The sequence below is a fragment of the Micropterus dolomieu genome, linkage group LG13, assembly GCF_021292245.1.
Source record: "Micropterus dolomieu isolate WLL.071019.BEF.003 ecotype Adirondacks linkage group LG13, ASM2129224v1, whole genome shotgun sequence".
Taxonomy (NCBI): domain Eukaryota; kingdom Metazoa; phylum Chordata; class Actinopteri; order Centrarchiformes; family Centrarchidae; genus Micropterus; species Micropterus dolomieu.
In genome coordinates, this window is record NC_060162.1 from 27,671,604 (window position 1) to 27,697,122 (window position 25,519).

At 41.3% G+C, this 25,519-nt stretch overlaps 2 protein-coding genes across 4 annotated transcripts in view; one reads left to right on the forward strand and one right to left on the reverse strand.

Annotated features, from left to right (window-relative positions):
• Positions 1-18,353, reverse strand: part of mbd2 (methyl-CpG binding domain protein 2) — a 35,609-nt gene extending 17,256 nt beyond the window's left edge. Inside the window, exons 1-5 of one of the 3 annotated variants that reach the window (XM_046066273.1) lie at positions 17,878-18,352; positions 9,497-9,656; positions 5,202-5,342; positions 985-1,075; positions 729-906 (exon numbers count right to left, since the gene is read on the reverse strand). In XM_046066273.1, the coding sequence (XP_045922229.1) occupies positions 729-906; positions 985-1,075; positions 5,202-5,342; positions 9,497-9,656; positions 17,878-17,990 (683 nt within the window). In that variant the 5' untranslated portion in view covers positions 17,991-18,352. Of the gene's footprint in view, positions 1-728; positions 907-984; positions 1,076-5,201; positions 5,343-9,496; positions 9,657-17,877 lie in introns of all 3 variants that reach the window. The other 2 variants (XM_046066272.1, XM_046066274.1) reach the window with 2 other exon arrangements.
• The window catches only part of lg13h18orf54 (linkage group 13 C18orf54 homolog), a 39,500-nt gene continuing 17,241 nt past the window's right edge, over positions 3,261-25,519 (forward strand). Inside the window, exons 1-3 of the mRNA XM_046066269.1 lie at positions 3,261-3,383; positions 3,699-3,861; positions 9,548-9,666. The gene's annotated coding sequence lies outside the window, so the exon portion shown is untranslated. The remainder of the gene's footprint in view (positions 3,384-3,698; positions 3,862-9,547; positions 9,667-25,519) is intronic.

A 25,519-nucleotide genomic window follows, 5' to 3' on the forward strand; every position in this document is an offset into this window, starting at 1 on the left:
TCTGTAATTTGAAAGTTTGTTAAAAAAATTGTAAAGTAATTTGGATGTTTACAAAAGTTCATAATAAACCAGCAGCAATTTAATGTTTGCATTTTTTCCCCTCACTGTACCGAAAATAAACAAGGGGTCAAATACTTATTTCCCCCACTGTACCGAACTGAGATTTTTGTGTACCGTTACACCCCTAATTAATATCCTTTTAAGAAGCTAGTACAATCTTAGACTTGGACAACACAACAACACAATTTTGAAACATGAAAAATATTGTCTAAATATCGTTATCGACAAACTCCCAGAAAACATCAAGATATCATTTTTTGCTGCTCTGCAGTCTGGTGGTGCGGCAGCTGAAACTTCTATATCTCCTCCCAGAAGGCAGCAGGGTGAACAGCCTGTGGCTGGGTGGGTACTAATGGTTGTAGTTCGTCCCCAGTGGACTTCAACAAGTGTTGTCATTAAGGTTTTTAGCTTTTCTAACTTTTTGCACACAGATCTGGCAATAATAATAATGGGCCAAAATCATGTGAAATTGCATATCTTTCTAATGGAAAACACTAAGATATTTAGTTATTCCAATGCCCATTGCATGCTCGTGGACATACAGTGCGCACAACACTCAAGTTCCATTCTATGTGTGAGTAGCATGAAGAGACTACAAACTAATTTTGTTGTATAATAATAAATAAATTACCTTGATACTATGGGACAATAGAAATAATGTCTCTCACCGTATGTGTTCATCAGTGACGGTGAAGGCCTTGCAGAGAGGCTGGGACGTGTTCAGCCAGATGGCCGGGTTCTTCTCAGCAGCCACAGACGTCTGTCCAGTTATTGGAGAAGAGCTCATGTGCAGAGCGCTGGCGATGGCCGACAGCAGAGTGTCATCACTGGAGTCTGGACCAACACCTGCAGAGAGAGAGAGGGCAGAGGTCAGAGGTCAAAACTGGAGCGTGCTGTGTGTTCTGGTTCATAATGGAGACTTACTCTGCAGTCCTTTGGGCAGGTCCATGGTCCGCAGGACTTCTTCTGTGACGTCTGATGACCGCAGACCTTTCAACCTCCTCTCCCAAAACAGCTGCAGACAGACAGACGTCCGACAGTTATATCGGCTGTGGACTGTAGGCTCTAGTAGGCTGTACAAGAGGCCAATTTTATTTGCCTAGGATGGTGAAGTCATGCCCCGCCCCATTCTGCCTTGGATTGGCTAGTACTTGTTGCCCTCGTTGGTTGGGTCGGTAAGGTTTAGGCAAGAGGAATGAGTTTTAGGGTAGGGTAGGATTTAGAGTCAGGGTAAGAACAAAAGGGTAAGCCAATCAGAGGCAGAGTAGGGCGGGTCATGCCTTCGCCATCGTAGAAAAAAAAAAACGAGTACATGTCATGGTGAAGAGACTCTAAAGCTGCATACACTTCTGCATTTAGGTGTGACACTGGACCTACATGTGTAGCCCCCAAGGTCACTCCCTAGACTACAGTGTTGTGTAGACAACAGGAGAAAGATATAGACATAGATGAGCTTACTGAGTGCATCACAGATTCCATAAACTTCTGTGTGGACTGCACTGTCCCAGCTAAGACTGTCCATTGTTACACAAACAACAAACCGTGGGTATCAAAGGACATCAAGGACATCCTCAATGCATGGAGGAGGGCTTTCAGAGAAGGTAATAGGGAGGAGGTGAAGACGATTCAGTGGGAACTAAAAGTGAAGATCAGGGAGGCTAAGGAGAAGGACCGGAGGAAGCTGGAGCGGAAACTCCAGCAGAACAACATGAGGGAGGTCTGGAGAGGCATGAGGAACATCACTGGCTTCAGACCGACTGGCAGGAGAGGAAATGAAGGCAGCTTGGACAGACAAACAAAATGAATACCATTAACAGCATCCAGCCAGCCCTGCTGGGTGAGAACCTGACAGCGCTGCAGGATGATGCCCCTGCTCCTCTCCTGGATTTTAGACTACCTGACTGGCAGACAACAGTATGTACGTCTGCAACACTGTGTGTCTGTAACATCGGGGCCCCGCAGGGGACTGTCCTGTCTCCTTTCCTCTGCACCACGTACTACAACTACCACGCAGAGTCCTGCCATCTTCAGAAGGTTTCTGATGACTCTGCTGTGGTTGGATGTATCAGCAGGCTGACGAGGCTGAGTACAGGGCTGTGGTGGAGGACTTTGTCACATGGTGTGAGCCGAACCATCTGCAGCTCAATGTGACAAAGACAAAGGAGCTGGTTTTGGATCTAAGGAGATGCCAAGGCACCAATGACTATTGTTTCCATCCAAAGGGTCAGTGAGGACACTGTGGAGGATTACAAGTACCTGGGAGTACACGTGGTCAGTAAACTGGACTGGGCCAAGAACACTCAACCCCTACAGGAAGGGCCAAAGCCGCCTCTATTTTCTGAGGAGGCTGAGGTCCTTCAACATCTGCAGGATGATGCTGAGGATGTTTTATGAGTCTGTGGTGGCCAATGCTATCCAGTTTGCTGTTGCATGCTGGGGCAGCAGGTTGAGGGTAGCAGACACCAACAGACTCAACAAACTGATCCGCAAGGCCAGTGACTTTGTGGAAGTGGAGCTGGACTCTCTGTCGGTGGTGTCAGAGAGGAGGATGCTGTCCAAGTGCTATGGCAACCGGCAGCGCTTGTAGAAGCAGCAGCTGGTAGCTCCTTCAAACTTCGCTACACTTTTGTTTTGTATCTGTTTTTTCCGGCTTTATTGTCGAAACATGTTACCTCTGACGTAAATACATTCATTGGAAAATGAAGACGGGGATTTTGGATTAAAGAGCAGCAGACCACAATCCACCCGGCCCAAACAGCCGGACCAGGCGGGTGCAATGATCGCTCAGAGGAGAAGAAAGAAAGCCAGGAGAGGAGCCATGCTGGCCCAGCTTGGACTTAATTCTGCTTCCTAAAGGTCAAGTCTGGACAAAATGGGACTCATGTTGACCAAGCAACGGAATTCAAAGACTGTTGTGCCCACATCTTTACAGAGACCTGATCCATCAACATCCCGGATCAAGCACTTGGCAGGTGGTCCATGTTCTGAGCTGTCAACGTGAGAAGATGAGAGGAGGTGGACTCTCAAACGCAGTCAAGATGGACTTGAAACTTTCATATTATCATCTGGTTGCTGCTGTTTACATTCACCCCAGATGTAAATTTAAATAATACACTGCGGAATGTTTTTGGTGTCTCTATGTATGTATTCATAGTTTTCATGTGACGTCACATTCCAAGGAAAAAGCTCCCTTGGAGCTGCCAACCAATATGCAAATGATACACTGTTACTTTGAGTTTGTTACTTTTTGCATTGACAAAATGCTGGATGGTTGTTGTGCTTTTGGATTTATTAATCGAGGAGACAAGCCTGGGCTGTGTCAGGTGAGGGATTCCCCAGAAGGTAAAAGTAAACATTACTGCAGTCAGAGCGGTTTTTAACGGTAGAAATGTGGCAGCGGATGCTGTAACATTATATGGATTGGATATGCCCAACACTTGCAGTTTGTGTTCATATCTTTCTTTTTCTTAAGTTGAAAGGTGATACAAATAAAATGCTTTTGCGGCGTCTCTATGGGGGAGTCACCGCGCATGTCACATGACTGAAAACTATGAACATATATGTATAAATAACTGTGTTGTTTTATTTCATATGTTACCATATTTTAATATACACTTACTTATATGTTGTGTGTGTAGCATGAAGGAACTACACATTAAAACCTAAGAGATAGGAGGGACTACAGAGGGACTCCCGGTAACCCCTTGAGTCGACTATAAATCCAGTTTAAGCTCAGAGGTCCAGAAACGTGATGTGACGACACCTGAGCCAGCTCTACTCAATGAATCAAGGCCACAAGAGGTAGTTAAAAGCTTCAGATCAGTCACATGTAGAACTTTGAGCTCAGATTATTTTCACCCTGTATTGTTCCCAAAGGTCAAGAAAAAACTTGACCTTATGACAAGTTCACCACAGTGTGTTATACAGTAAGCGCTCAATACAAAACCTACAGTTCAACCACCAATTAATGCATCCTTATCTTAGTTCAGATCTCCCAGGAGTCCATCTTTCTGCATCCAAGTAAGAAAACAAAAAATCCTCAGTTTGAGGTCCAATTCAAAAGTTGGCCAATGAAAATAAAGCCAAGTGACGCCTCTCATGTTTAATAGACAAGCTTAGTAATTCTCCGACAACGCTGGAGTTCCACCCCTCCTCCCCCACAGCCTCTGATGCTGGTGAGCAGCGCACTGGCTGTAACCAGGCTGTAACTCAGACTGGGCCTCTTTTGCACTTGTGAGTTTGGTTTGAGACGCCGTTTCACAGATATTTCCTGAGCTGACTGCTGGCTGTGTGTGGGACGCTGGCACAGATCGCCACAATGCGCTTACCTTACTACACGTGGCTTTCTGTTGTACATTTTTCCTATCCGTCAAAGCCGCAGATGGCCCGACAATTTCACCCACCACCTCCACCAAGTTCCCCGCGGGTGGCAGGTGCTACTTTCATTCCTTGTGTGGCACTAAAGTTTCTGTAGTGTCAGCTTCTGTCCAGCTTGTTGCCATTGTACAACAACAAGTCAAGGTACAGCGTAACGTGCGAAGTTGATGCTTCTGCAGACTGCTTTACTCTAAATCTCTAAATCTCATTTTATCACATCGGATAATATCGTTCAGTCCTAGTACACATTATACACTACAGACCAGGGCTGTCACTTTTTATTCAAAAGTCAAACTGCTGTTTGTGTATGTGCTACAAAATAATCTCAACTTATTAGCTATGTGGCTGCATGGTTTGCATTTAAATTAATTTGAATGACTTGCGTGTTATGCATTGTTATGCCTGATATAAATTTACATAGTACACTATTGTTTACTGCATCACTACACAGAAAAGTATACTATAATGAAAGAAAAACAAATTGTCGCAAAACATATCAGTTTCATCCTCCTCCTCCCTCTTTCATCTCTACACTTCTGTCCCTCCTTCTCTGCCATTTTCTCTTCCTCTGCCTGTCATCACACTATCTTTCATTCCTTCTGCAGAGCACTGTGTTACAGGGCTTTTCCCATGATGCCTCAGCACCCTCTCGTGACTTTGGTCACCAGGACAACCTGGTTTCCTCCCATCATCCATTGTGTAACAGCCTGACCGTGCTCTCAGGCTCTGCGTCACCAGTATGTGTGTGTGCACCGGGCTCTCACCTGTCTGGGCTGCTCGGCCCCTCTCTGCGGGTCTGTTTTCACCTTGTTGCCGGGGTGACTCGTAACCTTGGTAACGGGCTGTTTAAAGATGGATGCCGTCTGTCTGATTGGCAGGGCTGTGTTCAGGTCCGGTTTACCTCCCTGGATGAGACAGAGACAGAGTCTGCGTGTTGGTCACATGTTTCCTTTCCTTTTCTCTTTTCCTCCTTTCCTAATTTCATCCTTTGTTCCTACATTCCTTCCCTTCCACCCTTCATTCCTTTCTTCCTCCTCCTTTCCTTCCTTTCCTTGGTCTTCCCTTCGTTCCTTGTTTGGTCATCTTCTCCTTTCCTCCTTTCTGGTCTGGTTTACCTTCCTATACATCAGACGATGTACAGTGATAACAGGTAATAGGACTGTGTGTGTTTCCTTACTTGTGTGTGCATATGTGTGTGGCAGTTGAGCTTAAAGGGTTAACTTTAAACTGAGGATTTAGAGACAACAACAGGCACAACAACAGGAAGTGTGTGTGTGTGTTTGTGTACTTTTGTGTGTGCGGTGTGTCAGTCCGCACGCGCGTGTGTGTGTGCATCTGTACGCCCCAGTAATGATGTGTGAAGAGCAGTAGCACAGAGTTATAAACCGTGTCAATACTGTTGGTTGGTCATATTTGAAAAACATTTCTCAGTATGTACTGCTCTGCCAGAGCTGGTGTCAGGAGGTGATACGTTTAGCTTAGCATGAAGACTGGAAGCAGGAGGAAACAGCTAGCTAGCCTGACCCCACTCCTAAAGCACCTCTAACTTACCTGTCTGTACCTCGTTTGTTCAATCCATGCACAAACAGAAATGTAAATACAATAGTTCAGTTTGTGTCACTCTGTTGTTCGTCAATAGTAAATAAGCAAGATACACCAGCTTAATTAGTGTGCTTAAGAGGGGTTGGTAGTAAGTATTTTTAACCTTTGGACACAGTCAGTCTAGCTGTTCTGCCTGCTTTCTGTCTTTTTGCTAAGCTAGGCTAACCACATCCTAACTCCAGCTCAGTACTCACACAGACGTGAGATGTTCCTTTTTTACAACAGTGACGGTATGAAATGCAGAGTTGTAAATAACCAAATGAATGTCTATTTAGCTGTTTCAGTTTCAGGGCCTTGGTTTTATTCATGTGGGCTCATTGTCACACTTAGATAGAACCGAAACATTGTAAATGTTATTAGTAAGAACTGTACTGTCACACTATGATAAGTAAGTCACAATGTCTGCTGTGAAAAGGGCATATTGAAATCGATCTTCTCATCTCACACTTCTCATTTCTTTTAAAGCAGTATTCAAACCAGTCCTGCTACAAAGGAGGACAGAATTCTGTGAGAAGGTAACACTTTAAGCTTTAAGCAGAAGTGTGACATCTCCTTGTCACCACACTCAGCTGCAAACATGAACAAGTGTACTGGCAGCAGAGCGGCATATTTTACAAACGAAGAGCAAACTGTAATATTAGATACGAAGACGTTAAACACATCCAGACTAAAAGCAACACAGCTGCTACATTTAAAGGGGCCGGCACTGAATAAGTGGTCGTTCAAACTCGCTTTCAAGAACTTCTTCAAAAAATCAGATAAATTTATTTAATGCAATTAGTGAGATTAGGTGATTAGTCCTGTTCCAAACATTGTTCTAAAATAACTTCATAAAGCAACAAAAAGAAAAAAAACTCATAAGAAGTGCTCAAATAATGGTTAAACACTGTATCTCAACAGTTAGCCTATACTGACAACAAGCAAATGGTGGGGCCCGACATTACCATTCTCTATAAAATGAGACAAGTGCAACCTAAAGTTATAATAAACAGATTCTTTTTAACGGCTGTGACAGGATGTGTGAAACAGACTTGGGAGCAAGTAAAAAAAAAATATATAAACATAATTCAAAGCGATAAAAGCTTTTTTTAATATCTTAAAGTACAAACACAAGGCTTTAGTGCCTCAGTCAGTCTCTGATGTAGGATGATATCGGTATAAAAGTATCTCCATCACCCACTGTAAACGTAAAAGCACCCTTTAAAACAGTGTGTAGGACATAATGGTTCCGCCTTTGTCCAAGAGAGCTGATTGGTCAGTAGGTGGTGCTTTAATTGTGTTGATCTTGTTGAGCTCTTATCTTGAACATAACCTGCTCCGGAGCAGGTTAGCCGTTCAGCAAATGCACCCGTATTGATGTGCCCCGGTAAAAAGTGAAGCCCCATTGTAGCACAGGTCCCTGGTGAGGTGTTTACTTACTTGTTTAACTTGTGTGTTAAAATCTTTGACATGAGTAACAGATAAACATGAAGTCATCAAGTCAGTGACCAACGTTGGAGCATGGAAGTTCCTTCTTGGCCTTGGGATCAGTGTGTGTGGCAAACTAATCTCAACTCCAACTCAAGGGCCACTTACTAGCTTTTCTGAGCTTTCAGCCGTATCTTAGGGTCCTCATCATTGACATTTGCTAACATTAACCACCTCATTGTCATACCCAACTGAGTAAGGTTGTAGCGGCAAAACTACTACTTTTCCAACACTTGCTTAGAATCTCATAATGACATTCAATAAGCTGTTTGCACGGTAAACATTTACAAACAATTCTGCGGGCCAAAAAAGAAGTCCATATATATTATTGTTAAGCAGGACAATCTGGGGCTCTCCTAAATATCAGCACTGATAGCTCCTTTCACAGGTTACCAAAGTTCATAAAATGCAGCACAAACACAAAACAACACACACAGACATGCGTACGTGAGCAGAGGCATGCGAGCACACACCCTTGACCTCTCCCTCTGTCTCGCTCTTACACACACACACACACACACACACACACACACACACACACACACACACAGCAGTCTGATCTGTGTGGGTGGAGCATATTATTGTAGAAACACTGGTCTGTCTGTTAGCATAGCTTAAACCACCGCCGATGAAAATCCTGGTTTCTTATTGGCTGTTAGGAGTCTATCAAATCTGGGATGGTCGACACCTCCATCGTAGTTCGGATCAGTTTAACCACAGTTCTAGAGCTCAAGATATGTTAAATTGCTAATAACCCAAGCAAGAGTACTGATGCTTTTGGGATTTGTTAGTATTACTTTAGCATTTATCCTCTCTGAGTGAGATTTGGTCCTGTGTGTGTGTAAGGAGAGTGTGTGTTCCAGCTGACCCAGGTTGGATGATCATTCAAATTTAATTAGATGGATTCCAGAACATGTAAACGAGTCCAGTCAGCTCATAACAGGGTTTGTTCAGATATGTCGGGGAAAATGCAGCTGAAAATGGTGATTAGAGAACTGTGGACAAATTTACAGAACAAACACACGATTTACCAGGGCTGTAGTCAGGACCACTTAAGTCATGTTCAGAATGAGGCCAAGACAAGTCTGAGTTTAAAAAAAAACATGAGACCCGGCCAAGTCTTAGCTGAAACGAGACCAAGGCAAAACTCCTACAAGACAAAGATAAGTCTGAGTCAAAACACCCTACAACATGGGGACAAGTCAGAGTTAATACACCTACAGAACAAGTCAGAGTTAATACACCTACAGAACAAGTCAGAGTTAATACACCTACAGAACAAGTCAGAGTTAATACACCTACAGAACAAGTCAGAGTTAATACACCTACAGAACAAGTCAGAGTTAATACACCTACAGAACAAGTCAGAGTCAAATGTTGATGACTTTAAGACAAGTCAAAGTCAAAACACTGAGTACTAAAAAAAAGTCCCAGTCAAAATACCCAGAACAGCGAGAAAAGTATGGGTCAAAACACCCATGGAACACAGACAAGTCTGAAGTGCAATTTATACTCCTGCGTCGAATCGACGGTGTAGAGAAGGCTACACCACCGACGCACAAGTATAAATGCCTGGCTACATGTGTAGCCTACGCCGTAGCTATGCACGTAGACCCTACACAGGAGTATAAATCAAGCTTGAGTCAGAATACCCACAAGACTGAGACAAGTCAGAGTCAAAACTCTCACGAGAATTAAACAGGGCGGAGTCAAAGCACTCACAAGACTGAGACAAGGCCGAGTCAAAACGCCCACGAGTCTGAGACAAGTTCAGGTCAAAGCGCTCATGAGATGATTTAAAAGGTCTAAGTCAAAACACCCACAAGACTGAGACAAATCTGAGATAAAAGTAAATGAGTGTTTGTCGACTGACCTGCTGAACTGTCGACCTGTTACAGGAAGAGCTGTGTTAATCTGATAATCTGATAACACACAAACAGCCAAATCACAATCGCAGCCCTCCCCCACAGGTGTGATCCATCAGCGTTACCTTGGCCAAGCTGAGCATGTCATGTCGGAGTCTCTGTTTGTTTTTCTGCAGTTTTCCGGGCATCATCTTCCCCGTCCGAAAGTCGAAACATCCCAGGTCTACTGTGTTTCCGAGGTAACGGGACAACTGAGGCTTACTCCTGAACTTTTTGCCTGAAGGACTGAAAAAAGGTAACAAGGAAGAGAGCGTCAGACACATAAAAATAGTGTGATCAAAGTCTTAATTGTGTATATCCAAAAAAAGATAATTTACAGATGTCAGGAATCAAACTTATCTTAATTGGCATTGTGACTACTCAGAAAAGTGATGATATCTTGAATTTGAGACAGAATTAGAGAATTTGACTTTGGTTGTAATATTATTAGTGGAGACTCCTATTCTGTTTCACACAGTCCAAATTGAACTGTAGAAAACTAAATGTCTTAACTAAACTAAACACCTGGAAGACCAAAGGAACTATAGTGATAGCTAAGGCCTTTTCAGACCAAACGCAAATAATTTGTGCACATCAATTGAAAAATTTGAGCCCATCTATCTCCATGAGTGACCATGACACGCTGAGCCTGAAACTTTTGGATTTCGCCGTGCTGTTTTTTTCCGGAGCTGTAACATCTGTATTTTTCAACCGAGACCATAATTTTCCATGTTATATGTGACTAATTGGCACAATGTTTTTTTTTAAAAATGGTCCAGTATTGAGTCAGGAAATTACGGCCCCAACTATAGCCAAGTGCTTGTTTATGCCACTGACAGGCTCGCATTGTTATTACAAGTGTAGATTGTGGAAAGGGTCCCTACAGAGATAGCCTTTTCTTAAAGAGTAAACAATCACTGTATCTCTCTCGTCAAAGCCACCAGACTCCATTGGTAAAAATAGCAATTGTACTCGCAGATCACAGGAGCTGCCTCTGCCTCAGTTGGTTAGTTTGTGTGTGTTATTGCATGACTTTTTGTTACAAACAAACCTTTTGTTTGATTGTGGTACTATGTGACTTTCGTGTTTTGAAGGGTTAAAAACACCAAGGTCACACAATAACACAAACTAAATGATTGAGGCAGGGGGAGACCAGGGAGGTACAAATACTCGTTTTGTAAATGGAATCTGGTGACTTTGACGAGAGCTGAATAGCGACTGTTTCTGGACCTTATTTTCCCACACAAAAATATGGGGGGAAATTGTCATGGTTGAAAATTTCAAAGTTACCCCTTAAGAGGAGTAAGGAACATAAATCCACAAAGAATGGACAGGGAGGACGAAAGCCAGAAAAGAAGTAGAAACATATGAGGTCATTGGCTATCCTTAAGAAATCCACCAAGCCCCGGAGGTATTATAAGGTGACTATCATAAACTGTAAGCCTAATATTAAATGCCATGTATCCCAATTATTAAACATATGCATATGATAAACACATTTAGACTATGTTCAGTCCAGTCATGACTGATGAAAACCAGTGAACGTTCATACACTTTTTTCATTAACATTGGCGCCACCCTTAGGAAATGCAATTGTAAACCTTGCAACTTTTCTACACATTAGCCTATTAGACACTTGAAAAATGAGTCTGTCTCCAGTGTATGGAGTAGAGTGTGGGTTTATTATAGTAAAATTATTTTCTTTACATACAAATACAGTTATTCCACTGCTACACCATTTTATTCACTGTCATTCATAACGGCGGGGTGGTGATGGCAGCGCATAGATAAGATGCTTGCCTTTGGTGTGGAAGACCTGGGTTCAATTCCCACTGTGACATCCACCATTGTGTCCCTGAGCAAGACACTTAACCCCTATTTGCTCCAGAGGCGTGCGAACTCTGACATGTATAGCAATTGTAAGTCGCTTTGGATAAAAGCATCAGCTAAATGTAATGTAACAATGACGGTTATGTGATAGACTTAATTTTTGATGGAAAGACTTGGTGTTTATCCTAGCTAGGGTTGGGCGATCTCTATTTTCATATCGTCTGTTCATGGCTACTTGAGATCACAGACTGGCGATCTGATCGCCTGGGGGCGGTGTTACGTTGCAGCAAGTCAGTGAAATGTATGGAAGAAACAGGCTTATTAACTTTAAGAGAAACCTCCAGAAACATCTGTAAATGCACAGTACAGTGTTTCCCACAGAATTACCGTGTAACTGTGGAACCGCGCACGCGTGACGGGGAGAAGGAGGGTGCAAGCGATAGCAGCTGTGTACAGCGTGTCAACCTCGACAACCCATCTGTATTCTAATATCCGTCTCTGACATTGACAGCGTGGTGTTAAGAAAACAGACTAACTCAGAGTTAACTTGAATGCTTTAGTTTTTCTATAAACACACGGCTCCGTTACAATATGTTTGTGGGAGAGAGAGAGAGAGAACACGAGCAAGCGGTGGTACTGAGCGGATATATGTGCTGCGCTCAGCTCCACAATGAATTCTGATTTAACTCATGTTAAATAGCATATAGTATGTGGCGGTCAGCGTTGATATTGTGGCGCGTTGTATCGCCACAAATAAATCAATGAATGGGAATGGTGCAGATTCTAGAGACAGTTTTAATGTCATCTTAGCTCTGATAGTGAGTTAGTTAAAATTGCCTTAATATCGGAAAGAGGAAACCCAACTATTTTGGGAAGTTTTCTTCCAAATTATTGGCCCAGGATAAAGATTTGAATGGACGTAGCATGTTGATCAAATTTAAAATGAATGGTCATGGCAGTGGACATATATCCATGAATACATGGTCCGGGAACTTTAAAGCGTCATATGGTTTGAGTATCCTTTCATTTGTAATATTTCTTTGTTCATAATGTTCATCCATAAGGTTTAACGAGCTTTGTGTGAAAAAGTGTTTTACTGCCACTGTTACTTTTTTAAGACAGCTGCATGCTCAGTTTCATTCTGAAGAGCCGTGAAAGCCGTCACTCTGAAACCCTGTAGGCTGTGACTTAGGGCATTTTCATAGTAGATTGACAGGATTGTGATGTTTATTGCAGCTTCAGTAATATCTGCTACCTTCCCCTCAACAACCAGCTCCACTGGGTCACTGGAGCAGCTCGTGCCTCTTTGCCCGTGTATGGCACAGCAGCCTTCAGTGTTTATAGGCTCAGATAGTTCTGTGGGCGGGACATTACGCAAGACTACAGAGTCATGACTACAGACAGAGAGACGGCTACATCAGAGCCAAAGTAGCACATTATTAAAGTAATTAAACCTAACCTTTTTTTTTTTTTTTGCTGTTCCAAAAAATAATCTGATCTGTGACTCAAAACCACAGTATGATCCAAACTGTGTGTTTTGTGATCTGTTGCACCACTATAGGACAAGGTCTATGTCATCCAAACTTTGGAAATTCTTTAGGATGGATCTGAAGTTTGGACATTTTCCTAAATGCAGTCAAGAAACATGTTTCTGTAATACCAAAAATCATTCATCATCACCTAAATGTCATCCTAAACAGAGATAAGATATGATTTCAGAAGTTTCTGGGCTGATGCTTTTGGTCCAAACCTAACTCACACAGTTCTCATTAGTGACAAATACTTCAGCATGACAGTTCATCTCACATCCCAAATGCAGTGATGCAACCAAAACACTTGATACACATCTCAGGATCAACTCGCCTACCAGAACTCACTTGGCACTTGGTCACTAATGACCATAAAAGTGACAGGAAAGGAAGGAAACAGTATGTAGCACTTTATAAAACTATCTTTTATTTATATTATTTTTTATTTAGACTTTGTTGTCTTTGCCGTTTCTGCAGAGTAATTCCAAGTGCACAAAATTATAGTAAAGAATCATTTCCCCAGGAAATCTTAAAGATGTGGTCATTGAATGCATTTTAACAGTAAACCAGTGTTTCTCAAAGGGGGAGGTACTGCCCTCCAGGGGGCGTTCAGTGGACGACGGGGGGCGCTGGAAGCAGTATTTTGGAAAGGGGGGTGTTGAGGTGCCCTTGGGAGGCGTTTGTTTTAAGGCATGTTTACACAAAAGATTCACAACAACAATAGGTATTTAAAATTTCAACGACCTGCCAAAAAACGTTATCTGCAACATTAAAACCTGCCAGTTTATGGCACTGCAACTGGGCGGGACGGTGTGTTTCCTAACTCTTCTTCTCATCTGTGTTTCTGTCAGGTTCTTGTGGCACAGCTCCGTGCTGACGATCACCTATAAAATTTCTCCCACATGGCGATTACTGTGTAAACTTAGGAAAATGGATGCTCTCTTTCTTGGTATTAACTGTGAAAAAATGTATTTCTCTTAAAAGTGCTCATTTTTTTCCTGAGGGATACATCATGAACGCCTTGTTATCGCAGTGGTTACACATTTACAAGAAGGATATTCCGCTGTCGGACAACTTAGCATCCAGCACCAGATGTGCCGTGATAGTAATCAAGTGGAGTGAGTTGCAGCCAGTATGTGAATGAGCGGTAACATAACTAGTAGAATGTTTAAATATAAAAATGTAACGTTAAAACTGATGCGCCACCTTGCTCGCTTTGTGACAGTGAGCTGCACTTTATCGGAGCTGCTTTAGCTGACGTGTGGATTTGTGTTTACAGTTAGTTTTATATGTGACATTAGTCTCGTAATATTGGCTAACTGTGTGCAGAAAGTTTTGAACATGAAGAGAAATACAGGAGCTACTAAAGTTTATTACTGATTTACAATTAATTCATTTATATATTTTTCATTTATTATATTCTGTTATATCTTTATATTTTGAATTGTCACCTGCCGCCCAAATTTATGATAATAAAAACATTACAAATTTTCACCAGAATTCAGGAAATTAAGTCTTATGACTTACAATAATAACAATAATAACAATAATGACTATTGTTTGGCATTTTTGATTGGCTGTTGTTTAATTACAATTTGAATATATGAATGTTAAATAGCTAGCAGTTCTGACTGGCTTCTGTTAACTAGTTTAAGTCAAATGTCAAATTGTTGCATTTTTTTAAACACCTGTAAATACAATTTATATTCACATAACTTTTTTATTCCCTGGGAAACTAACAAATCTGTTTTTCATTCAATGCTGTGCTTTTTTGATGATGATATTAACAACAACAATAATAACAATCATCATTAATATTCAGGGCAATTAGCCTACATCTTATTTGATGGGGTAGTAAGGGACCTGGATAATGGATAGGGGGCGCTGACCCAAAAAAGGTTGAGAACCACTACAGTAAAGAAAGGATCGGCATTTGGTCTTCTTTATTTTTATTTTTATTTCTGTTTTTTCTTTTTTTGACTTTGATTGGCTCAGGACATCTCTTGCTTTGAACACAAGTTAAAGGGATAGTTCAACATTTTGGGAAATACACTTCTACTAGAACCTCTAAAGCTCACTAAAAAACACAGTATATTGCATCTGTGCAAAAACAATTATGTGCCAGACAATTTCTTGGCTCTGAACAGTGCCCAGGCCACCTGCACAGACTCCCAAGGATTCAAGTTCAAATTTACTTTGTACTCTTCTTGAGATTAGTCAGCTATGACATCACATCTGACAACAGCAGCAACTGTCAAACACTTCCTCATTCACACACACATACACGTTTGCACTTCAATACTTATGAGGGCCTTCATTGACATAATAAATCCCCTAGCCCCAAACCTTAACCTAGGCCTAATTCTAACCGGAACCCTAAAACCAAGCTGTAGGCCTTTGAGGAAGTGAGGACCAGATGGACCAATGTCCTCTAAAGGTCTAAAAGAGTAGCTGGTCCTCACACACACACACACACACACACACACACACACACACACACACACACACACACACAGTCATTCAGCTGTGTTTGACATGTAGGACAGCTGCTACAAAGCAAAGATCAGAGGTTGTGTGCATGTGTGTGTGTTTGTCTGACAGATTCATTTATGTGTTTCATCACAATCCAGCTCTTCATGGAAGCCATTTGATGCTTACACTGAGGGAAATATTCACACGGACTCCATGTTCTTTTGGCTGCACTGTTCCTGAAAATATTCTGAATGTCCTGTGAATCAGAACTGAAAATAAGGCCCCAGCAGGTTGTTGCTGCTCTTCCAGTAAGTCGGCCCGCTGACTGGTCTCCTTACTGGAACTGATGAGTCACATTACAAAGCAAACTGAAAGTAAAGCCTCAGCTCTGAAGTGCTGATCACCTTCATGTTAAAGGTTCAGGACGTGACGGGGCTCAGATGTTTCTGACTCTGAGCTGCTAATCTAATCGAGCCGTGCCTCCGCCGATGATCAACAGGAAGTGAACGCGGCCTCTGAAGACAGCCGACGGCTCTGCGGGGTCACAGCCCCACCACAGACCTGCACTGGGAGTGACATCATTTCCTCTGCCATCTAGCGCAGCAGTAGCTAGTGAAGATACAAAATCAGGAATCAGGAACTGAAATGTGATGGTTACTGAGGCAGAGAAACAGCCAGACAGCTGAGACCTTGCTGCCTAGCTCTTCTTCCTCTACGATCTGAATGAAAGTTTCGTTTTGACAAAATGTAAAGTAATTTAATGTGCAGGAAGACTGAAACAGAACTGACACTGCAACTTACACATTGTTTTTCTTTAATTAAAGGAGTGCTCCAGTGAATAAGTACTGCACCTCCATAGAGTTGGGGGACTTGTGAGAGATGCATTGAAAAAGGTCAGAATCAGCTGAGGCCAAGATCTCCAGAGTCCAGGCTTTGAGTCCATAATCTCTTTCTTTCTATCTTTCTTTCTTTTTAAGTATAGGCCTACATTAGTGCAGAATGCCAAGTTAACTTTATGACTGCTTAGATTGCAGAATGTTATCTTACAATATTCATATATTATATTTAAAGATTTTGCTTTTAAGAAAATTGATATGAATGGGGTGGACAAAATAATAGAAACGCCGGTCTACATAGCACAATGCAATTCAACATCCTCCAAAATGACCATACAGCTGAATTAACATGTCTCTAAAAAAAATTAGGATTTATAGCATTAGACTGCATTAGTGTTAGCTGGGCTATCTTATAAACTGGCAACTGAGTGTACATAATTATATTTATTCAAAAAATAATAATAACAAAGGAACACACCAATAATGCAATGGTTATCACAAAAAAAGAACCAAAATGTATTAATTACCTAATACTTTAGCTGTATTAACATTATGATGTTTTAAATTTACATGAATTTGTGATAACCATTCAATGCATTAATATTCTGTAATGACCTCTCTGTACAGTAGTTTTCATCAGTTGCCAGTTATTGACGTACTTCTTTTAAAACATGAGCTAGTTTGACAGACTGTAAACAGGTACGCCAGGTGCTCTCCTGTCGTACTTCTCACAAAGTAATTGCTCAAGCTATGCTGTCATTTTAAAATAGCTCTTAGTTACGTATGTTGCCAATTCAACCAGGACTGACAGCTTTAAAGTAAATACAATCACTGCAATCGCCAATTTGTTGATTTGACTGAGCATCCATGGAATCATTTAGTACATCTACAGTCCCTGTCTTCAAGGCTATGTATCTATTATAATACCTGTAATAAAAGGGGTTGTATTTTTTATGCTAGATATGATATGATAGTTTCATGGTTTAACTTGGCTAAGGCTGCACTTGCTATCCTAGCTGTACAGCACTAATATGTAGCTACAGAAACCCCCACTAACTTTGCAACCAGAAAAGCATCTGCTTATCAAACCTGTGACATCTGCTTACTGAGTGCTTACGTTCTGGTACTACTTTATAAGCTACCATTGTTAAACAATACCTGCTGATGAAAACTTGTCCGTGGAACATAAGTGGCATGCCATTTTTATGAGGCATACAAATAGTTAAGGGGGCATATGTACAACATATGACACTAAAACAAGAAAGGCATATCATCACTAGGCCCACATGCTAATGAAAAGTGGCAGGTATGTGAGTGAAGCTAAAACAAGATGAAACAAGCGGCACACCATCAGCCACTCTTCTATCTCAGCGTAGGCCAATGAAGAAATAAATTTCTGATTGAATGAAATTTACAGACAGTATAACAGGAGCGGGGAGGTCTTGACCTGAGTCCTTTAAATCCTGTCTACCACCCTGAAGAAACAGCTGGATGACAACCACAGAGCCACTGTCAAACCGCTGCAGGAACATTATTTCGATATGTATGGGACATTATTAAAATATTCTAGGGCTGTTATAAAAAGACAAACGGAGCCCGTGGTGAGCGCCACAGACACACCTAACGTTACACAGACATTACAGAGTGAACGCTACTTTGTAACTTCTCTGACACTAACTGAGCCACACTGTCTGATCAGCTTTTATCAGCACAACTGATGATGCCGGTCAGAGTTGGGACCAACAGCCACAGGTTGACTAATCGATCACCGGTTTAGTGTGGGACCGGACTGATCAGTACCTGTAGTAGTAGACGTCGCTCTTTCCAGCGCTCAGTCCGGACTTCCTGATCACTTCTTCTTTCTTCCAGCCGGGCGGCAGAGCGGGACAGTCCGTCCTCTTCCTCTCCATCATCACACTCTTATCTTCCCACAGTTAGGCTCCGATCGGAATCGTTCAGTCAGTGACAGCCGATGAGGACCCCCCTTGTCAAACGGCGAGGTAAGTTAGGAAACCCAGCGGAGCGGCAGCCCGGGCGGGCCGACGTCACAGACGTTACGTTAACGGCGGCTCTCCCTCTCTCCGCCCCGGCTGTTTAGGGTGCTTACTTCGGGTTAGGCCTAAGTAAAAAATAAAAGGTCTCCCGGTTCAGACTGTGAACTGGTCCCGGGCCCCGGGTTAAACTGTCCGGATTTAGTTCAGTTTACCTCCTGAGAGAACCAACGGCTCATCTAACTGAACTGGACCAACGGTAGGCTGTGACGTCTGCGATATCACATACACACACGCACACACACGCCGCGCGCGCGCACACACACCCTCTCTCTTTCTCTCGCTCTCAGAGATCGTCTATTAATAAAGATGAGTCACTAGTGGTGGTCTAAATAAAACTTAGGCTACCCTCCAGCTCATACATTAAGTAGGTCTATGTTGTTATGTTGGGATAACATAGTAGGCTACATTTTTTATAATACCAAGTTAAATATTCTTGAGCCAACCGGATAAGTATCTTGTTAATGTCGAAAAAACACCTTCATTAAATAACTGGCCTTTGGGACATGTCTTAGCTGGGATTTAAATCTGCCCATTAAACAGGCTAAACAGAGTACAACAATTACTTTACTTGTAATTCATTTTTAAGAACAATATAATAGTTTGTTCTTGTTTTCAAAAATACTTTTGATTTACTAGGATTTTATAAATATAAAATAAAAATTACTTAAAATTGATTTAATTATTGAATTAGGCTAATGAATTAATTGAAATGTCTGGATATATTAACTTCTAGATAATATGGGATACTTGTGTTTTTATTTATGGAAAATCTAAATAATTAATACACTAAAGCAACCTTGACTTTTCAAAAGGTTGCAAACCAGTTTGGTAATTTGGAACATGTAGAGTAGGCTGCATGTTTTGTTGCTTTTCATTGTGGGGCTGCTCTCTGTGTCTGTGATCTTCCTGGTGCCTGGATTTTGTGGCAGAGTGATCACTCGCTACTTTCTTTCCTCACACCTCTCTATTTCAATCCACCATTGACGTCACGGGCTCTGGGTTAAAGGGGCCTGCAGCAGCCGTGAACACTGGGAGAAGGGACCTTGGATAGCAGAAGTGCTCATCATTTCAGAAGGTTGGAATCGTTGATTGCAGTCCAATACATCTTTTTGCTTAGGAAGGTTCTCAACTGAGTGAAATGTCACTGAACTATCTAAGTGGCAGCCATTATTACAACTGGACGAAATCTCTCAAAGCTAAGATAAGGTGCTGCAGTGCTTCCTTTCTTATCTCCTAGCATACTGGACCATCCTTTAAGAAACTAAAGGAGATAATTCTGTCCCATAATTCCTTGTCGTTTCAACATTTAAAGCGACGCCATTCACGGGGAAAAAAATCATAAACCTGACTGATATGTCCATTTTCAGAATGTTTTTGTTTCACCACCGCCTGTCCAAATGTACTGACGTAGACATTAAATGCACTTTTGTGGCCCTGAGTCATTTACGTTGTCACTGCCCCTCCTCGTCCGTGTTTTGGACGGACAGAGAAGTTTGTTTATAACAAAACTGAACATTCTCTAACAACTATGCCTAAAGACATTACTAAATTCAACTGTAATAATAAAACTGAGTTACGTGACAAATCTGATACTTGTAGTTGGTCATTTTTACATACACTAGTGCCTGTTCACAGGGGCTGATGTGTAGATATTCTGCGCTTCCTTAGAACTTCATAAAACTCTTACAACTCAGTTTCAACACATTAGTTGCTAATTTATATCAAACCTGCGTCATGACGATAACTCCTATTCAACATTTCACTACCACATCAGATCCTAAAAGCCCCAAGCCCTACCCCACCCTCGCTGTTGCAGAGCGGAGGGACTCGCACTGTACTGTAGTTTATTCAAAGTTTATTCTGAACGGGATGTGTCCAAATTGCACTGCAGCAACACCACCATGTCTGAGGTCAACTGGACGAATGGACATTTGAAACCAAGTACATGTTGAGTTATTTTGATATATTATTATTTAAAAAGCATTACACACTTCTGTCATGTGATTTACTTGCATTTATTTTCAACGTACTTGCTTTAACCCAAACCACAATGTTTTCCAAAACCTAACCTAACTACGACAATTTCACAATGTTAACCAGTGTTTATGTCATGTGACTTATGTCAGGTAGTCAGAGAGGTCTGCTTTTTGGCTTTTTCCCTTTCCTTTATTGTGTTCTTTCTGTGCATGTGATAGGTTTGCAAAGTGAAAAAGCCCAAAGTCCACTCCCACAGAATACACTGCTCCTGAACTGCCTGAAAACAGCTGGACTGTAGCAGCCTTCGCTTCCAAAACCTGAAATCTCTGTCATAATGCTCGCCAAGTTAAAATCTTATCCACTTTAAAAAAAAACAAAAAAAAACTTATGCATGACTTCAATTGCTTAGAACATCAGGTGTGTGCTACTATTAATGTTTGCTACACAACATTGTAATTAACTATAACTACCTTTGTATTTCTTGGCTAAATATGAAATTAAAGTTTCATATTCTCCAGGTAGTTCATGGACATAAAGTTGTTACTGTAGAGAATGCACAGTTAAAAGTTTACGTAACAAAGACACATATGTTCCAAATTAATACCTTACCACTCTGAAACGTCTTGCTGGTTCGGGTTGTTCTGCCCGTGTTACATTTACATTTATTCATTTAGCTGACGCTTTTATAGAAGCAACTTATAATTGCTATATATGTCAGAGGTCACACGCCTCTGGAGCAATGAGGGCTTTATTTTGGATCACACTAACTTGCTTGTCAGGACCCGCCCTACTTTGCGTCTGTACTCCCAACAAAGATCATATAGAAGTGAAATGCCTCACTCTGTAGCTGAAACAGAGCCTTCAACATACAGGGTGAAAAGAGGAGCTGTAGTAATGTGCATTATGACAAAAATATGGTATTTTTTGAAACTGAAACCATATAAACCTGTTCTGCTAAACCCCTAGATAAGATTATGAACCTGAAAATTAGCATTATATGACCACTGGCTGCCTGTCGCTGAACTGGTACGGGGAATACTCATATGTGTTGTTTGGGGAGGCATTGACAAATAACCTATTTTGTTGTTTAGGTTGCAGGACAGGTTGCAAAATAATTAGTCTTCTTCAATACAGCACGATGTTCATTTTGTAAATTAGAGTAAAATAAACTCAGCATAGAGTCTAATCGTATCCACTTCACTGTGTACGTGTAACCAGCCATGAACCTGACCCTTTCACTGTATGTTTTCACTTCATGAAAGTTAATTGTAAAATTTTGGTCACTTATAAATGTCTTGATCAGCGGTTGGTACTCTAAGGAGTCGGCTTCCAAGCCAAGTCGCTACCACGGCAACCTGTCAGGTGTAGCACAAGCTCCACCCTCTTATCCAAATATGGTCCAAGATTGCTACGGGCAAAATGCCAAACTAGAGACCGGCCTGAAGACCATACTTGCCAACCTTGAGACCTTACTATGACAACATACAATGGGACTGTTAACTGTTAGTACTGCTAGCTAATACTGCTAATTTGAAGCCTCCTGTTACTGGTGTGGAAACATGCACACCCATTCGTCCTTATTTATACTAATGAAGACTGAAGTTTAAAAATGTTTCCAGACCTTCATGACAGGGTGGCAGCATGACATTTATTTAGTATTAATGGCAGGAATTTGCATTATTTATATTTTTCACGTCAATTGTATATTTGAATTACCTTCCCTTGCAACTTTTAGCTTGTGGAAACAAGAACATATTGAGCAGCTGAGACTTTCAATTTCAGTCTTTATGCTAATCCCTGTACTGTTATTTGGATTGTAGTGTATTTGTATAATCTTACGTTAATAAAGGTTTTTTAAAAAACTCACTGGCTGCAGTGATCACACGTGTGGTACAAATGGTGTAAGAAGTATGTGCATGTCCAGAACGGATTGAGCAGTGATTTTTTTTTTAATCATCTTGATTTATAAAAAAAAAAGAAGTACAAAGTACAATGACAAGCTCATTATAGTTCAAACCAAACAATTTTTTATATGAAATAGTAACACAAATAGCTGATGTTACCTTTGACAACTGGACAAGGAGCTAAATCAGACAATATTCCAAAATAAAACAGAATTTTCTGGCATGGGGCATTTTTTAATTTTCTTATAGATTTGTTTTCCATAGATATCTAATTTTTAAGTGCATCCCATGATGGGGGGATTTAGTTACGTGTAGTATTTAATTCAAATAATGATATTATTAACTAGAAATTAGTTTGAGACCACAGCTGGTTAATGTGACTTGGGAAAGGGAGGTTAGGGGTCCCCTGCTGGAGCTGCTACCCCGTGACCCATCCCCGGTTGCATTTTTTCACATTTCTGTAACCAATCTATAATTATTTTTTAATAACCACAGTTATTTTTATGTTATTACAGTATTCCTTATTTGTTAGTAAGCATTAAATTTCCTATAATCTTTGGATTTATTAGTTTTATTATGTTCTGTTAGCTTCAAATCAACTATTCTATTATTACTCAAGTGACTATTTGAAACATTGGTGTCTGTGGCATGCATTAAAATTGAGTTTGATATTTACCAGTAATCAATTCTACATTAGGCTTAAAATCAAGTAAAGAAAACTTTCATTCTTATGTTCTAGCAAATGTCTAGATGGTCATCTATCCATCCACTCATCAGGGGTCAAATTGAAATCACCCCCAGCTAGTATATAATCAGTAGGAAAGTTTGTGTTTAGTTCTTTAATAGCTGTTGTCACTTGATGCAACAGATTCCTGTTTTTATGATCATTGTTATATGCATAAACATTAACCAAAATAATAAGAACGCTATGATTCTCAAGAACACATGCTACTCAATTAAATGCCTTTGTGCCATGGCTAAAAAGGATTTTGTCACCCCATTGTTCAGTCCACATCAGAGTGTGTTTTTGAAGGATATTCATAATAATATATTCTGCCCTTTACAAAACAGGAAAACACTTTGCATTGAATAGCCTTGATTCCCCTTTTCTTAAAAGAAGAGGAAGACATATCAGATTTCAGCCGGAACACAGAATGCATAAGGAACACTGTAACTTGTTAGTAGAAAAGTTTTTAGGAGTCCCCTAATTAGAATATTTCTACTGTGTGCATTGACTTCAAGTTTAATTAAGCCTGCAGACACTGCCATTTCCTCTACTCTGTCTCATTTATTGGAGTTAGCAGTTTCCATGGGTGCAGCAACATTTTGCTATTCGCAGTCTCTGGTATGTTTAACTGAAGAGTTTTAGATGTCGGAGATTTCTTATGTTTAATCATGCTATAGTGGAAGGGTTTTCGCTTTCAATAAACATTACATCGGGCCCAGGGTGACCAGATGAGACAAAGGGAAATTCAGGACAAGGGAGTTGGGGGGTGGGCATGGTCAGTGTCAACGAACAGTAAAACATGTGAAAGTCAAATGTCAAGGTTATGTCAGATCTCTCCTTCTCAGCGGCTACACTTCCTCTTGTCCTTACGAATGCAACTTCCACTATCTTCATCTACAGTGAAAAATAAAAAGGGTGCACGTCTGTTACTTTGTGGCTATAACAATGCTGTTGACACAATGTCACGATATCCAGCAGTCCCTGCTGTAGCCAATGGAAAGCTGGAAGACCAAAAGAATGTTTCACAACACTCAGTATTTATACTAGCTTTAACCAATATCAAACAGGACAGGATTTTAGATTATTCAAATTTTTAGGTATGTCTGGTCACCTTAATTAGGACTATAGACCTGTATAAAAGAAGTTGACGTAGCCACCGTGACGTTACCCATTGGTTTGTGGAATACAGTATGGAAGCATTCAGTTTGGCATTTGGCATTTGGACAAGGAGCTATAGCTGGCTTGGTTAGTAAGGTGCATTCGTAATTCAAGTCTTTTAGTACACCCAACCACTAAACAAGACATTTTTAGGTGACCAAAATGTTACAATTAACTTATGAAAGGGTCAGAGTTCTTAGATGAAAACAAAGACATCATCCAAAACAAGTTCACAGCTGGTAAATCTACACAGTGCATTGGATATGATTTGCCTCTATCCTGACTGACAGGTCTCCGTGGTAGTAGCTTGTCATATCAAGGTAGTCACACCCTAAAGCGTAAGCTGCTTTAGCATCTATTTTCCTCTAAATGGGGCCATAATTTATTAAATGAACATCATGCTGTAATGACGAAGACTTGAAACTAGTGATTGAGACCATAAACTCATTAGGAAAGTGTTTGATCCTCTGCCTCTCATTGGCTTAGCCTGACAATGAGGGGGAGAAAAAACATTAAAGTATTTTAGCTGGAGATGTTACCCATTACAAGATCAGTGAATCCAATCAAGTCACAGTGGAACCCTTGCTGTAATTTAATGCCACGCTTTGAATAGAATAAACACAGTGTTTTAAATAGTAGGAAGCCATGAATCAGCTTAACAATAACACCAGATCTCCCCATTCAAGGATCAATCTGTGCTGTGATTGGCTTGTTGTACTCGTCACTTGCACATGTCCTTGTGATTGGATGATAGCTGTTAGGGGGCTTGTTCCGTGTGACTGGATACCAGCTGTGAGTGCGAACTTCGACACTTAGATATTTACACTGCTCAAAAAAATAAAGGGAACACTTAAACAGCACAATGGAACTCCAAGTCAATCACACTCCTGTGAAATCAAACTGTCCATTTAGGAAGCAACACTGATTGACAATCAGTTTCACATGCTGTTGTGCAAATGGAAAAGACAACAGGTGGAAATTATAGGCAATTAGCAAGACACCCCCAATAAAGGAGTGGTTCTGCAGGTGGTGACCACAGACCACTTCTCAGTTCCTATGCTTCCTGGCTGATGTGTTGGTCACTTTTGAATGCTGGCGGTGCTTTCACTCTAGTGGTAGCATGAGACGGAGTCTACAACCCACACAAGTGGCTCAGGTAGTGCTTACAGCCCAACACTGTACAGGATGTTTGGCATTTGCCAGAGAACACCAAGATTGGCAAATTCGCCACTGGCGCCCTGTGCTCTTCACAGATGAAAGCAGGTTCACACTGAGCACATGTGACAGACGTGACAGAGTCTGGAGACGCCGTGGAGAACGTTCTGCTGCCTGCAACATCCTCCAGCATGACCGGTTTGGCGGTGGGTCAGTAATGGTGTGGGGTGTCATTTCTTTGGGGGGCCGCACAGCCCTCCATGTGCTCGCCAGAGGTAGCCTGACTGCCATTAGGTACCGAGATGAGATGCTCAGACCCCCTGTGAGACCATATGCTGGTGCGGTTGGCCCTGGGTTCCTCCTAATGCAAGACAATGCTAGACCTCATGTGGCTGGAGTGTGTCAGCAGTTCCTGCAAGAGGAAGGCATTGATGCTATGGACCGGCCCGCCCGTTCCCCAGACCTGA